We start from the raw sequence: 12,697 nt of genomic DNA, 5'->3' as shown, positions 1-12,697 counted from the left end.
GGGAATTAAGTTCTTTGTTATCTCAGTTGTTTGGTTAGGAATCAACAATAACTGGGAAAAGCGCGTTTGTTTCTTTTAAATTTGCACAAGGAACTTTTTTTGTGCACCTTTGTCCTCAAAATGTTGAAGTGAACTGTGGAAGGAGCAATGGGCAATGTGAACACTTCACACACCACTGAGAACTTACCACACCGTTTAGTTTTTTACCATGATTAGATATCTTTGTAATTCCAAAGTGGGCAGATAATGGTGTAAAGCATCTGTAGCACTTTTAATCCAGTCTTACTTTTTACTCTCATCATCTTGGGTTTGTGTTTGACGTGTTTCATGCTGTTTTGAGCGTTGACAATGCTGCAGGGTTCGGGTTTCTAAAGTGACCGTTCTCGTAGCTCGCAAGCCAATCCCTGACCAAAACCGTTGCCCATCATTCCACGGCTCAAGAGAGCGGCCAGCTTTCCCAATGTGCCTGGGCTTGGATTCCGCCAGGCGAGGGCCTAATGCAGCGAGAACCCATATACCACCCGGTACCGCTCCTTGTGACAGGAATCGGCCTGTTTGGATGCCTTACTGCATTTCTCATTCGGTGAACTTCAAAGGTTGAGGACGAGCCCCTGGGTAAAACAGCTGCTGAAGTCTTTTTGCATGTTGTTTTTGCAATGAACGTGAATGTATTTTGTATCATGCCCATTTCTTTGTTGCAACCCCCCCTTTGTTTGCAAAACTTTCAGAATTCTTGTATCAGTTTACATTGTGTAATATTCAGTTTACAATAAAGTTTGTGACTTGTGGCTGTGTTTATTTGGTTTTCCCACACTTGGTAACCAGTTGTGTGATGCAGCTCGATAGCTGTCTATTATGACACGGCTGTTGTGGAAAGGCGTATGTAGGGAAGAAAAATTTTTTTTTTCTTTTTTTTTTTTTTGGAAGAACCAAAGTAAACATTTTTTGTAACTTTCCACTGTTGATATGCTTCAAGATGTACAGAATAAACTAGAAATGTATGAAATGTGAAATCTCGTTCCTGCGTCCCAAACATTCATCCGTTTATTAATGTCTTTTGGAATGTGTAGCTACTCTGCGCTTTTGTGGTTTTGGTGAGATTGCTTCCATTTGCATTTGTTTTATTTTATTTGTGTAAAAACAACTGGAGGAGTTCTGGAAACTGTTGACTGTTCACATAGCCTTTTGGAGGTTTTTAAGAACAATATAAACACCCCTCCCCAACCTACTCGCAGGCTGTCTAGACTGCCTGACTGTCGATGCTGAAGTCTTCTCCTCTTGTCCGAAATAAATACATGCAACAAATGCACAGGAGATGATTTATGGCCACGATGTCACCTCTGGCATTGTCACAATGGGAATTTTCTCCAATGTAGAGATGCCACCTGTCTTATATGGTCAAAATTATTAGTGGTTCACCATCATGTTCAACCAAAGTTATGATTCGTTAAAGCCAGGTGATCAAATTTTTTTTTCTTTTTTTATAAAAACTATAGTAACATGTCACATGATTTCAGGATTCACAGTAGATACAAGGGGAACAGAGGTCCGACCTGCCTGGATACTGGGAGACCAAAGTCAGATTGGGACCCGCAGCCTTGAGAATCAACTGTCACGCAAGCCCTGGTGTTCCTTAACTACATTTACTGCATTCAATATGTGAAAAGGTATCAAATGCTTGGTATTCACATTTCATTAGATACCAGTCATGAAAACGGAGCCGATTAAGGTGTTGAGGAAAGTGCGGTGCCGTCAGATGATCATCTTCTGATAAGGCGAACGGCACAAGGGGCACAGCAGGTTTTCATCCCAGCAAAAGACCTCAAAGGACTCCAGACAGCAAAGGTGGAAGAGGTGTGAGCAGGACAGCAGTGCCCGCACCCGGTGTCTGTCTCCACCCGTCTCTGCACCATCGAGTCCCAGCGGGGCAAGGCAGATGGGGCAGTCGAGAGTCTCTCTCTGAAGAGCCTGCAACAAAGGCAGCTGTGTTATGTGGAGCACAGTTCTCACCACCAACAAAACCCTTAATCTGAATTTTAATGAACAATATTATATAGTTAGATGATCTCCTATTCCAGACGACCTTCATACACAAGTCTAGACATGCAAGTTCACGTTTGTTCAAATACCGTGTCGCCCGTTGCCGTTGGTCGGGGACGATATCATCGTCGTTAACTCAAAGGCCGTCTTGGTTTATTTGACAAGTTGACACGATGTTTAATAATGGGATTTCAAATGTTTATTGAGTTACACTTCTCGTGAAGGTTCTTTAGCAAACAACCCTCGGCACTCCACGCTAGGTCAAGGTTGAGCAACCCAGACCTGCGCGTGACCCCAATGGCAGGTACTGGGCTGCACCTTTACCCATGTGGGCAACACTGTTCAACGCCATTGAGAAGATCAGTAAGAGACAAGGAACCCATGAAATCTTCAAGATCCTTTATATGCTTCCCAAGAGCTCAGGAGAGGGGGATAAAATAGGTGATGTGCCAGTGTACCTTCTGAACACGATAGGTTGTTCTCTTACATTTGTATTTCAATTAAGCATCTACAGTGAAGAATCATTTCTTAAGCCTGGGCATGTTGCAAAATGGAAAACCTACAAAGACCTTTATCGCTAATGTGAGGTGGTCATCGTGGACGGGAGTTTCAGTACGTGGTGTTCCGACTTCCCCACCTTTTGCCGAATCTCCTCCCAGCTTTGCCCCGTCGTCGTGGAAATGTGCTGCATCTCAAACTGACGGAACACGGTCCTGCTCAACTCCACCGAGTCATCGAGGGTGTCGAGAAACTCCTCAACGTTGGTGTTACAGGACTGAAGAAAGCTGTCGCTCACCTCCTGCAGCTGGGCAGAATGAAGGTACAGTCACATGCTGACAACCATTCTGGTGGACAGGGAAGATGGAAGATGTTCTCTCGTCGACAAACCGTATCTGGGAAGCCAGTCTGTCATAAGGCAATCACACATACTCAATCCTTCACACCCTCACGTACTATGGCCAGTTTAGATGGGTGGAAACGAGAGCACCTGGAGGAAACCCATGTGAACGCAGGGAGAACACGCAAATTCTAAGCAGAATGAGTTGGATTTGACCTCTGATCCTCAGAACAGCGAGGGACCAGTGCTACCCATGCCGCTATCATCGATGAAACATTGTTAGATAATATAGTTTTTTTTTTTTTCAGAAAATACAGGTTTGGGAAACTCGACCTGACTGACCCTGAAAGGTAAAGCCAAAAATCGGTGTCGGACAGGGGACATAAAAGGCAGGGAATCGGTTTGAGTGAAAGGACACACGGCGTCCCGTGGAGAGGACCGTGTCACCACGACATCACACAAGCTGACAACGTGATGTTATCGCTAATTAAACAAGCGAGTGTAAAGCCAACTTCTCCACGCAAACAGAAGGGGCCCAGGTGAACTTTGCCTGCCTCAGAAAGGACATTTCGAAGCAATCCATCTGCGTGTCAGCAAATTGCCTCCTAATGTGTTGACTTATGGTAGGACCTCAAAAGCAAAACGAATAGCCTGGTATTTATAGCATATCAACGGCGAAGCTGATAAGTGTTTTTTTCTCAACCGGTCTTATATGTCCTCTAAAGCCCTGCCACTTGGTGCCACCAAGAGCAACAAAGTGAGAGGGAATGTTTGCTGTGTCTGGGTGACAATGGAGAGCTGCAGGCTGAGCGAACCCCCCCGCACCGCTGTTTGCTTTGGGGCCACGTAAATCAAAACGGCCGGAGAGGATCACGTGGGAAGAATAGCGGCGGCGATCCCTTTCTCAAACGAGGCGTGACCACTTCCCCGCAAATTACTGTCAGGATGATGGGACAGGTTTCGCCGCAGCCATAAATGACAAGCCTGCGAATTATGTGACACGGGCGAGTCGAGTTTAGAGGCCAAGATCAACGTAATGAATGACTCGAGCTGGGAACAGCCATCTACCCAACGCGCTCGGCCTCGGCAACCGGCCCCATCGGTGCCGGATGGGACGCACTCAGCCTGATTACAGCACCGGGGAGGAAGTGATCACGTGTCCAAACTGGTGTTTCTTGAGCACGCTTGAGATTTTTTTCATCGACCAAAGGTCACCACAGCAAAATAAGTTAAATAGGATTAAAATGATGACACTAATGCGTCCGAGGTTCTCAACCTCAGCCAAAGATTAAGACCATGCATATGATGCGCTGTGGCAATGTCTTTAAACCGTTCGAAAAAGATCGTCTTTGACTCTGCAAGGGGAGTGGTCCAGATACGCATCTGATGAGAACGAGAGCGGTTGTAATATGTCACCGCATCAGAAAGTGGTCTTGATACACAGCCTAGAGAGAAGGAGAGAGGTAGTGATATCCAAACCCATCGAGCGGAGAGCGGTCCCGACATCCAAACCCATCGAAAGGAGAGCGGTCCTGATATCCAAACCCATCGAAAGGAGAGCGGTCCTGATATGCAACCACACAAGAAGGAGAGCAGTCCACATATACCATCAGACAAGAAGGAGAGTGGTCCTGGCTCGTAACCCCCCAGGAAGAAGAGTGGTTCTGGTATGTGAGTCCATCACAAAGAGAGTGGTTTCAATGAGACTTGGCAAACAGTCGCTCAACGGAGGACATCCTTTGCCGTTTTCCCTGCAATGGGTCACCTGTTTGACTAAAGCATGCGTTCATAAATAGTTTACAAACTGTGCATGATTCACTGGTTGCCCATACCAGCATCCCCTGCGTCTCCTCCACCCCATAGTTTTCCTGCACCAGTTTACCGCAGTGAGAGGAGAGCAGATGTAGTAACTGTTGAGTTGAACTGAAGTGCCATAAGGGAGCAGCTGTGGAGCCTCGGTCCATTCTGAGTGTGTTGTGTGACTCGGACATGTGGAAGAAAAGTGCAGCTCTAGAATGCCATGAGAACGAAGAACACCAGTTCGAACCAATTTGAGTCCTTGCCTTGAGTTTTCATGCCATGGTCCTAACAGTACACTATACATTGACCCCCAGAATGTAGGGGACAGAATTCTACGGTACTTGGAGTAAAGTACACTGAGAATTTCAGCACGATCTAACTATTGTAGAATGACAAACTCCAAATCCAGCCAGGTGGGATTTGAACCCACAGCCGTTAGGCCTGGAAGATTTAAGCCTTTAGACTGGCGAAAAAACTCTTATAAACCAAACATTGTATTACATCTTGTGGACATATTTGGTGTACTGAACATTATTGTGCTGCTTCAGTTTACATACCTTGCTTAAGGGTACAACAGCAGGCTCCAGGTAAAAAAAAAAAAATCTCAGGCTTTGCTATCGTCATGCTACTGACACACGTGTTACCTTGATCTCAAAGAACTTTCTTCTCAACAGCTTGTCCTTTGGCGGCACCGTTTTCCGTATTTCCTTGTACCACTTCCGAACAACGTGGCCTCTCCAGCACGCCTGGATCCTAACGAAGAGCAGAGAAAAAAGGTGGACCTCATGGGGGGGAGGGGGTTACTGGTGAAGGAAAGAGGAGAAAGTCCCAAGAAGTGCCCTTTCGCTGCACTGTTGAACGGCACCGTACCCGCGGTTGCACTTTACCTCACTGCGCACTTCTCCCTGTAGATCCGCGCGCCGTCGTGAATCACTCTGGTCTCGTACTGCTCCCTCCTGCACATGGGACAGCACTTCTTCCCAGAAAACCGCTCAAACGCGTGCAAGCAGGCCTGCCCAAGGGCATCGTGGGTAAGGGTATGGCAAGGTGTGACAGTAATGAGCACGCTGCACTGAGACCTGGGCGGCAGATAACTCACCCTGTGGAAAACGTGTGAGCAGGATAGCAGGACCTGTCAGAAATGAGAACAATTCTCATCAGCCGGAGCTCTTGTGCACATCGTTGGGCTGAATTCCGTAACTCATCTCAGCACGCCTCACCAGAGCAACACATGGAGGAAAAACCCGCATCCAGAAAGAACAACTAGGAATGATGCATAATTTATGTGTTGAGACAGTGGTGAGTAAATGTGGCCTTCCTGTTCCCCGTTTGGGTGTCACAGCGAGTAGGGCTGCTGTCTCAGTGCCTGTATGGTGCGAGAGGGCATGGGTTTGATCCCTGCTCAGTCTGTGTGGAGACTCTGGGTGCTCTGGTTTCCTCCCACAGTCCAGAGACAGGCTGTTCACCCATAGTGTGTGAGTGACAGAGAGAGTGTGTGTGTGTTCCACCTATGCATGGATGAGTGATCCAGTGTAAGTAGTGTATCTAGCGGTGTAAGTCACCACGGTGAATAAGGTGTGTGGGCTGATGACACTACATAGAGTTCATTGGAAGTGGCTTTGGACAAAAGTGTCTGATATATAAATGTATACATAGTTTATGACATGGGGTCATAAAGAAATTTTTCTTTAGAATAATTTCTCCTCCACAGTCGATTCAATCGGCAAACAACGAATCCTAATTGTTCTCCGTCTTGCTTCTCTTAAAAGAGGGAGAAACTTGAATACAAGGCGCTGCCATTGAGCACTGAAGTCATACTGTGGTCTTCATTGGGGTTCTGATGATTGATGACTATCATCCCATAATGTCTTCCTCTGGGAAGCGATAAGCACAAACTGTGATTCCGTTTTGAATTTCAGGGTTCTTCCCGAGCGAGTGCCGTCAGTCCATTTTCCACCTTGGGGTTCCAGTCTCTGAGTACTGCCATTCTTTCGGCTATCTTGGGATTCTAATGTCTTCCACGCTCCTTCTTTGGACTCTGATGACCTGTTGTGTGACTATTTTGGCTGGAATTTGGATGTTTAAATATGCTTCCCATCTCCTCCATCGAGCCAGTACTGGCATTCTGTATTTTTCCGTGGAATTACGATGAGCCAGGACTGGCATTCAACATGCTTCTGCCACATTCTAACAAGCGAGTGTCTGAATTCTCGATCTTTCCTGGAGAACTTCACGAATGACGATCAGCATTCCGTTTTCCGGCTGGGAGGTTTGCAGGCCCTGAGACGGCTTGTTGCTCGGGCCAATGGGCTACGCCCAAGTGAAAGGTGAAACTGAAGCTGGGGAATCATCCAGTCCCCCAAAGTCGCTCTTGCTGACCCGCAGCCAGGAGGCGGTCCTTTCAAAGCCGGTTAGGGAGACTGTCTCGCAGACGACTGCATCAATTTTGCATCGTCTCTTGTCCCAGTCGTATCCTCCGTCATCGGGAACAGGGCTGCCCTGCGGTGCACAATCTATACCGAGGAATCAGACAAGTCATTAGACCGCTGTCTGTTTTTTTTCCCCATTCCAGCATCGCCGAGGCCTGCGGGCTGGATGGGACTGTCGGGATGGAGCTCAGTGAGACAATTTTCTCAGCGTTATGTCTGAATATTTCACTGAGATCCATCACTATCAAGTCTGTGCGTGGTGTGATATGTAAGGTACAGTCTACACTCACGTTACAGAGGTTCAAAGGGGTCTACAGCATATTTGTGGTAACCCAAGAAATGATAGTTACATTTCTTTGCTTCGAAATAATTACGATTATCCATCCGTCATCAACCACCACTTGTCCCGAGCAGGGTTGCAGCGGGCCAGAGCCTTACCCAACAACACAGGGCACAAGGCCGAAGGGGGAGGGGACACACCCTGGACGGGACACCGGTCCGTTGCAAGACACCCCAAGCAGGGCTTGAACCCCACACCCACCACCCAGTGGGCCCCCAGCTGAACCTGCTGTGCTGCCACATCCCCGAACTGCGGTTCTTGCAGAATGTAGAGTATTCAAGTGCTTTGATTAACTGAGAGATTAATTTGAAAAGTTGTGCTTGTGTTGGGTTACGTAATTCTCTTCTTTGGCATGGTTGCTATGGCAACACAACACTTTATGCAAATGTGTCATTTCAACGGGGATGGCAAGTGTGCGCAGGTCACATGGCCCACGAGACCCCCGAGAGACCCACGGTCTGCTGTCAGAGGGGTCAGACAGTGAGGGCATGGTTCCTACCGTGGTGACAGCCAAAAATGCTCACCTGGGGCTGAAGGCGGAACTCCTCTCTACAGATGACGCAGGGTTGGACAGAGTCACCTTCCTGCACCGACCTGGCCTTGACGTGTTCCCACTCCTGTGTGGTCAGCGAAATGGGCGGGGCATCAACAAGACCAAGCCTCTGGGCTGCAAGCAGGAGCAGCAGCATACAAAACACACACGCTCGTATTAATGAAAACAACAACAATAATATACATTTTATGCTTTTTTCAAAAGTAACTTATGGTCTTTCTGTCCCACCACACCCTGCACCACCTTACCTCGCTCGTCATCTCACTTTAATCCACTCCTCCCCTCTCTTGCATTTAAATGTGATTGTCTATTAAATTTAGTTGCTAGGATTTAACCGTTTGGTCGCTTCATGTGTGTATTATGTCTTATGTGTGTATGTATGTATGTATGTATTTCGTACAATGAATGCTGATGTGACCGAATTGAATCTCCTTCTGGAATTAATGATATTTCATTCATTCATTCACTATAATAATAATGCTGATGAACTGAATTTATACAGCCATGCATGGAGAAAGGGTGTACGTTTTTTCATTTTTCATTGTATGGGATCCCGTTATGAGAAGGATGAGTGTAGATGTTGAGCAGAACTGACCAACTAACATTCTGGAAATGTAGCTTTCTCTAGGGGTCACCAATATTTCCCACCTTGGGGTTTGAACATGCAGCCTTCCGAGGGTGTCCCTTAACCCTTGCCTGACAAAGCTACACGTCCGGCAGTTGCGATTTGCCATACCCAACGTCAGTGGTTGAGGGCTCGGCCCGAGAACATACTCCTCCTCCAGTGAACAAGGCAACGGAAGGTTCTGGATGCTTGGGGTCTTTTCTCTATGCTTCCCTTTCTTCTGCACGCTGGAGCACCTTCTCCTCACAGGCTCCCGCAGCGACACGTTCTCCATGTGTAAAGTGCGTGCCATGTGATCCTGCAAAGCGACGGCCCTGATGGCCAGTCTCTCGTCCGTTTTCGAGCTCAGATTCTGTACAAAGGAAAACAAAACCATCAGATCTCTTGCTTCTTGCTGCTTTCACTTTTCTTGCAGTTTAGTAAATGGACAAAGAGACTCACGGCGCAGCGTCCTGCTCACCAAAAATGAGAAAACGGTTTGGGTGTAAAAACCAATCGAAGTTACTTCGTTAAGACGGGAAAAATGTACAAATCATCAGGCTACTGGTTTGAATCCCGCTCTTGCTGTAGTACCGTTGATCAAGGTATTTGATACAATAAGAATTTCACGAAACTGAGTTTGATCTCGAACCTCAAGAACAGAACCTCCTGTCCACCTGCAGGCTTCGCAAGTGTCAGATTATACTGCAAAATTCAGTACATTTAACACCGACGAACGTAGCACTTTTTATATTTATATGCGAGATGTTACGTGTCACACCCTGTCACTGAAATTATGAACAATGTAGCAGTTTCACACGAGAGAAGAGGAAACAAGCTAACCTTGTGCATTGTGCGTCTGGCCGTGTGCGTTCCCCGGTTGCTAGGCAACGGCGCTCTTCCTGGTTTGCGGCCGGTTCCACACGTGGTGCAAGGGTTCAAGGTGGGAGGGGGGCACAGGAGGAAACGAGCAGATTTTTTTTCTTCGCTCTTGGTTTTCCACCCCCCACCTCACCACCCAAAACCCTGGTTTTGCATTTTAACATTAAAAAGGCACCTTGAAAGCATTCAGCAGTGGCACTTGATCAGACCTTTCAGCTCCTAAATTACTGAGCCCGTGTGTTATGTCATTACACATTTTTCGGGGAGATTTAAATTCGGCGCTCGTCTGTTGCACTGCTCTTACCGGCATGAGGATCAGACACGAGACGATCGTGTTACCGTACAGTACATGCAAAATTGAGCGGTTTCTACGCTCTTTAAGAAATCTTTCAATGGTCTGGCGCCTCTTTCGGGTATTTAGGTTGTTTTTCTTTGCCAGCTCAAGTAGGGCTTGCAGCGTATTACAAATCGGGGGCCAGCGGCTCACGTGTGAAACCGTTCTCAGAGCTGTCATCGAAAGTGGGCTGAACAAAGACAAGGTGTTCATTCCTGCTCGCTGAGACACATCGAGCCCAGACCCCGTCGGAGCGATCGGGATTTTGCCGTTGCTTTTTACCGCCTTTTGGGCTGATGAAAGTAATCTCTTGTTTTTACCACCACAGAATGCTATTTACCGCGCTATGGTCTGGGCTGTTCAGAAGCGTTTCTCGCTTTGATGGACTTTGAAGCTGGAGGTAGACTTACCAAAACAGATGGCTGGGGTTACCGCCGGTGATGAGGAGTGTCACTCCAAAGGACGCCCGAAACGCAACACATCCTTAGTCATGGGTTCAAGAGGAGCCCTCGCATTCTTAGAGCGTCGTGCATTTTTGAGGTTGTCGCGAGGGCCGCCATCGCGCTCATCAAAGCCGGCCTGCTGTTAAGCGATCGCCGTTCCGTCTAAGCGGCGTGGCGGTTACAGCAGAATGAGGTACAGTACAGCAATTTACACTCAGCCATCAATACATGCCCAACAGTCACTTTTCTACAATACACTTTAAATTCTCAGATATAACACATATCATTAATTCATTTAACTGACAGTTCTCTCCCAGTGTCCCATGATGGACTGGTGCCTCATACCATGTTTCCGGAATAAACCCCAGAGCACCACAACCCTGCAATGGAGAATGTTTACAACATTAGGGTTGTGCACTAAGATACTTACCTGTTCATAGAGCAGGGTAATTTTTATTTAAGTAAAGTAAGTACCCAGTTTAAGGCAACTCCTGGTTGAGCCTGCAGGTCTAAAGGTAGGAGTTCTAACCACAATGCTACATGCACACTTCATTAATCCTGAAATGAAGGTATATCAGTCATTCAGGTCCTATTTACACCCCAGATGGGACTCGAACCCACAATCCCTGGCTTAGAAAGCCAATGCCTTATCCATTAGGCCACTGGGGCTGGGCATACAGCCCTGGGCACAACAGCACCTGCTTCCTCTACCTCCTTTCTTCTTTTAATAGCCGTACGAAAACGCATACAACACATCTTGATGCGCAAAGAGCCGACAACGAAAGAGCAACAACTACATTCCTTTAAAAAAGGCCTTTTACTGAACCTCAAATCCAAACCTCAAAATCAAAAATCCTCCGCAAATCCTCCTCCGGTGTATCCATCTCTAAAAAGGGGAGGAAACCAGAGCCATTTGTTTAAACACTGACACCATTCACGGAAACGGTTTAATTGTCGGAATGAGTTTCCGAGGACCGTATCGATCCGAGTGGCCTCATCACCTGTTGGATCGAATTGTCCGGCGTCACCCTCGCTCACATCGTGTGCCGTCAACCAATTTCGGCGCGGGTCCCTTTGACCGCACCGCCGGGTCACGTTAGACCAACAAGCGCGTGGAGATGTTTTCAATATTTATCTGAGTAACATTTGGAATACAAAGCTCACTCCAGCAAGGGCATTCAGAGTTTCGCCTTCAAAGGGAAGCAAAGAAAACGGTTTGTTTCGAAGCTCTGATTGATCCTAATGCTAGAACATATTACGTAATTGTTTGGCACACATCGCTCAGGTTCAGCTCGGCATAATTCACTTATTGGAAAGAAAAATGATTAGACTTATTGTCAAACTATATACAAATATTGACATTTAAGGCTTTGGCATCTCTGCGGGGCATATTTAATCACTCTGAGTCATCTTATCAGGTAGCCTATTACAGTGCTCAATGTGACATTTTCATTTAGATAATGTGTTGGCTCATTGCAAGGCCATTTCTTATACAATTTCACATAAATGCTGCAAAAACCCTGGCGCAGCTATAGAACGAAGGCATTAGGGTTAGTAAGTATAACACAGTATAACAATGATTCTTTTTAAAGATAAAAAAAAAAAGTCTCTTGGCTTTTGAAGAGAAAAACAGATAAAGCGTCTGCAGTTTAAATATTTGGTTCAGCGACCTTTTCTCTAAGCGATTCAATTGCCGAAAGGGAAAAAAAATATTTAATTAGGGATTTAATAAGTATCCACTCAAAGTGCCGGTTTAATAAAACTTATCTGTGCTGATGACAATAACAATTCATAAACATCAAAAGTGTGTTAGAAAATGAATGGATGCAGTGTGTGTTTAGGGCAGAACGGTTATGCAGAGGGGAAGCGATAGCAACCTCACGGCACATGGGATACTGGGGTTTGAATGCGGCTCAGTTCGCATCCTCTCTGTGGCCGCGTGGGTTTACGTGGGCGCTCTGGTTTCCGCCCGCAGTTCAAAGGCTTGCGACTCAGGTATGCTTTAAGTTGCCTCTAGTGTGTGAATGAGGCTCTGGACCATCACGACTCTGAGAAGGATAAGTAGCTGTGGAAAGTAGGGTGGCACAGCAAGTAGGGCTGCTGTCTTATAGTGCCTGGGTGGTGCAAGAGAGTGTGGGTTTGATGCCTGCTCAGTCTGTGTAGAGTGTGCATGTTCTCCCATGTATGCATGGGTTTTCTCCAGGTGCTCTGGTTTCCTCCCACACTCCAAAGACATGCTGTTCAGGTTTGTGTGTGTGTGTGGGTGGATGAGTGACCCATTGTAAGTAGTGTATCTAGCAGTGTAAGTCACCATGGTGAATAAGGTGTGTGGGCTCATAACACTACATAGATTCACTGGAAGCTGTTTTGGACAAAAGTGTGGGATAAACGTAATAAGTGAGTTAGTGTTTTGAAGACAAGAAGTCTGTGTGAT

At 46.7% G+C, this 12,697-nt stretch overlaps 1 protein-coding gene and 1 non-coding gene across 2 annotated transcripts; both read right to left on the bottom strand.

Annotated features, from left to right (window-relative positions):
- Positions 1 to 1,752: 1,752 nt before the first annotated feature.
- On the bottom strand, positions 1,753 to 9,796 carry rnf32 (ring finger protein 32). Its single transcript, XM_029254860.1, has 8 exons — positions 9,791 to 9,796; positions 8,737 to 8,977; positions 7,972 to 8,114; positions 5,778 to 5,810; positions 5,566 to 5,690; positions 5,323 to 5,431; positions 2,678 to 2,845; positions 1,753 to 1,968 (listed from the first exon to the last, which is right to left on the bottom strand). Exons 1-8 carry the CDS (start codon positions 9,794 to 9,796, stop codon positions 1,753 to 1,755), a joined length of 1,041 nt encoding a protein of 346 aa, XP_029110693.1.
- Positions 9,797 to 10,859: 1,063 nt separating this feature from the next.
- Positions 10,860 to 10,932, bottom strand: trnar-ucu (transfer RNA arginine (anticodon UCU)). The gene has a single exon. It is a non-coding gene; the product is annotated as a tRNA-Arg (tRNA).
- Positions 10,933 to 12,697: the final 1,765 nt, after the last annotated feature.

The sequence above is a fragment of the Scleropages formosus genome, chromosome 9 (assembly GCF_900964775.1).
Source record: "Scleropages formosus chromosome 9, fSclFor1.1, whole genome shotgun sequence".
NCBI lineage: Eukaryota > Metazoa > Chordata > Actinopteri > Osteoglossiformes > Osteoglossidae > Scleropages > Scleropages formosus.
This window is presented reverse-complemented; position numbering and strand designations above follow the sequence as displayed.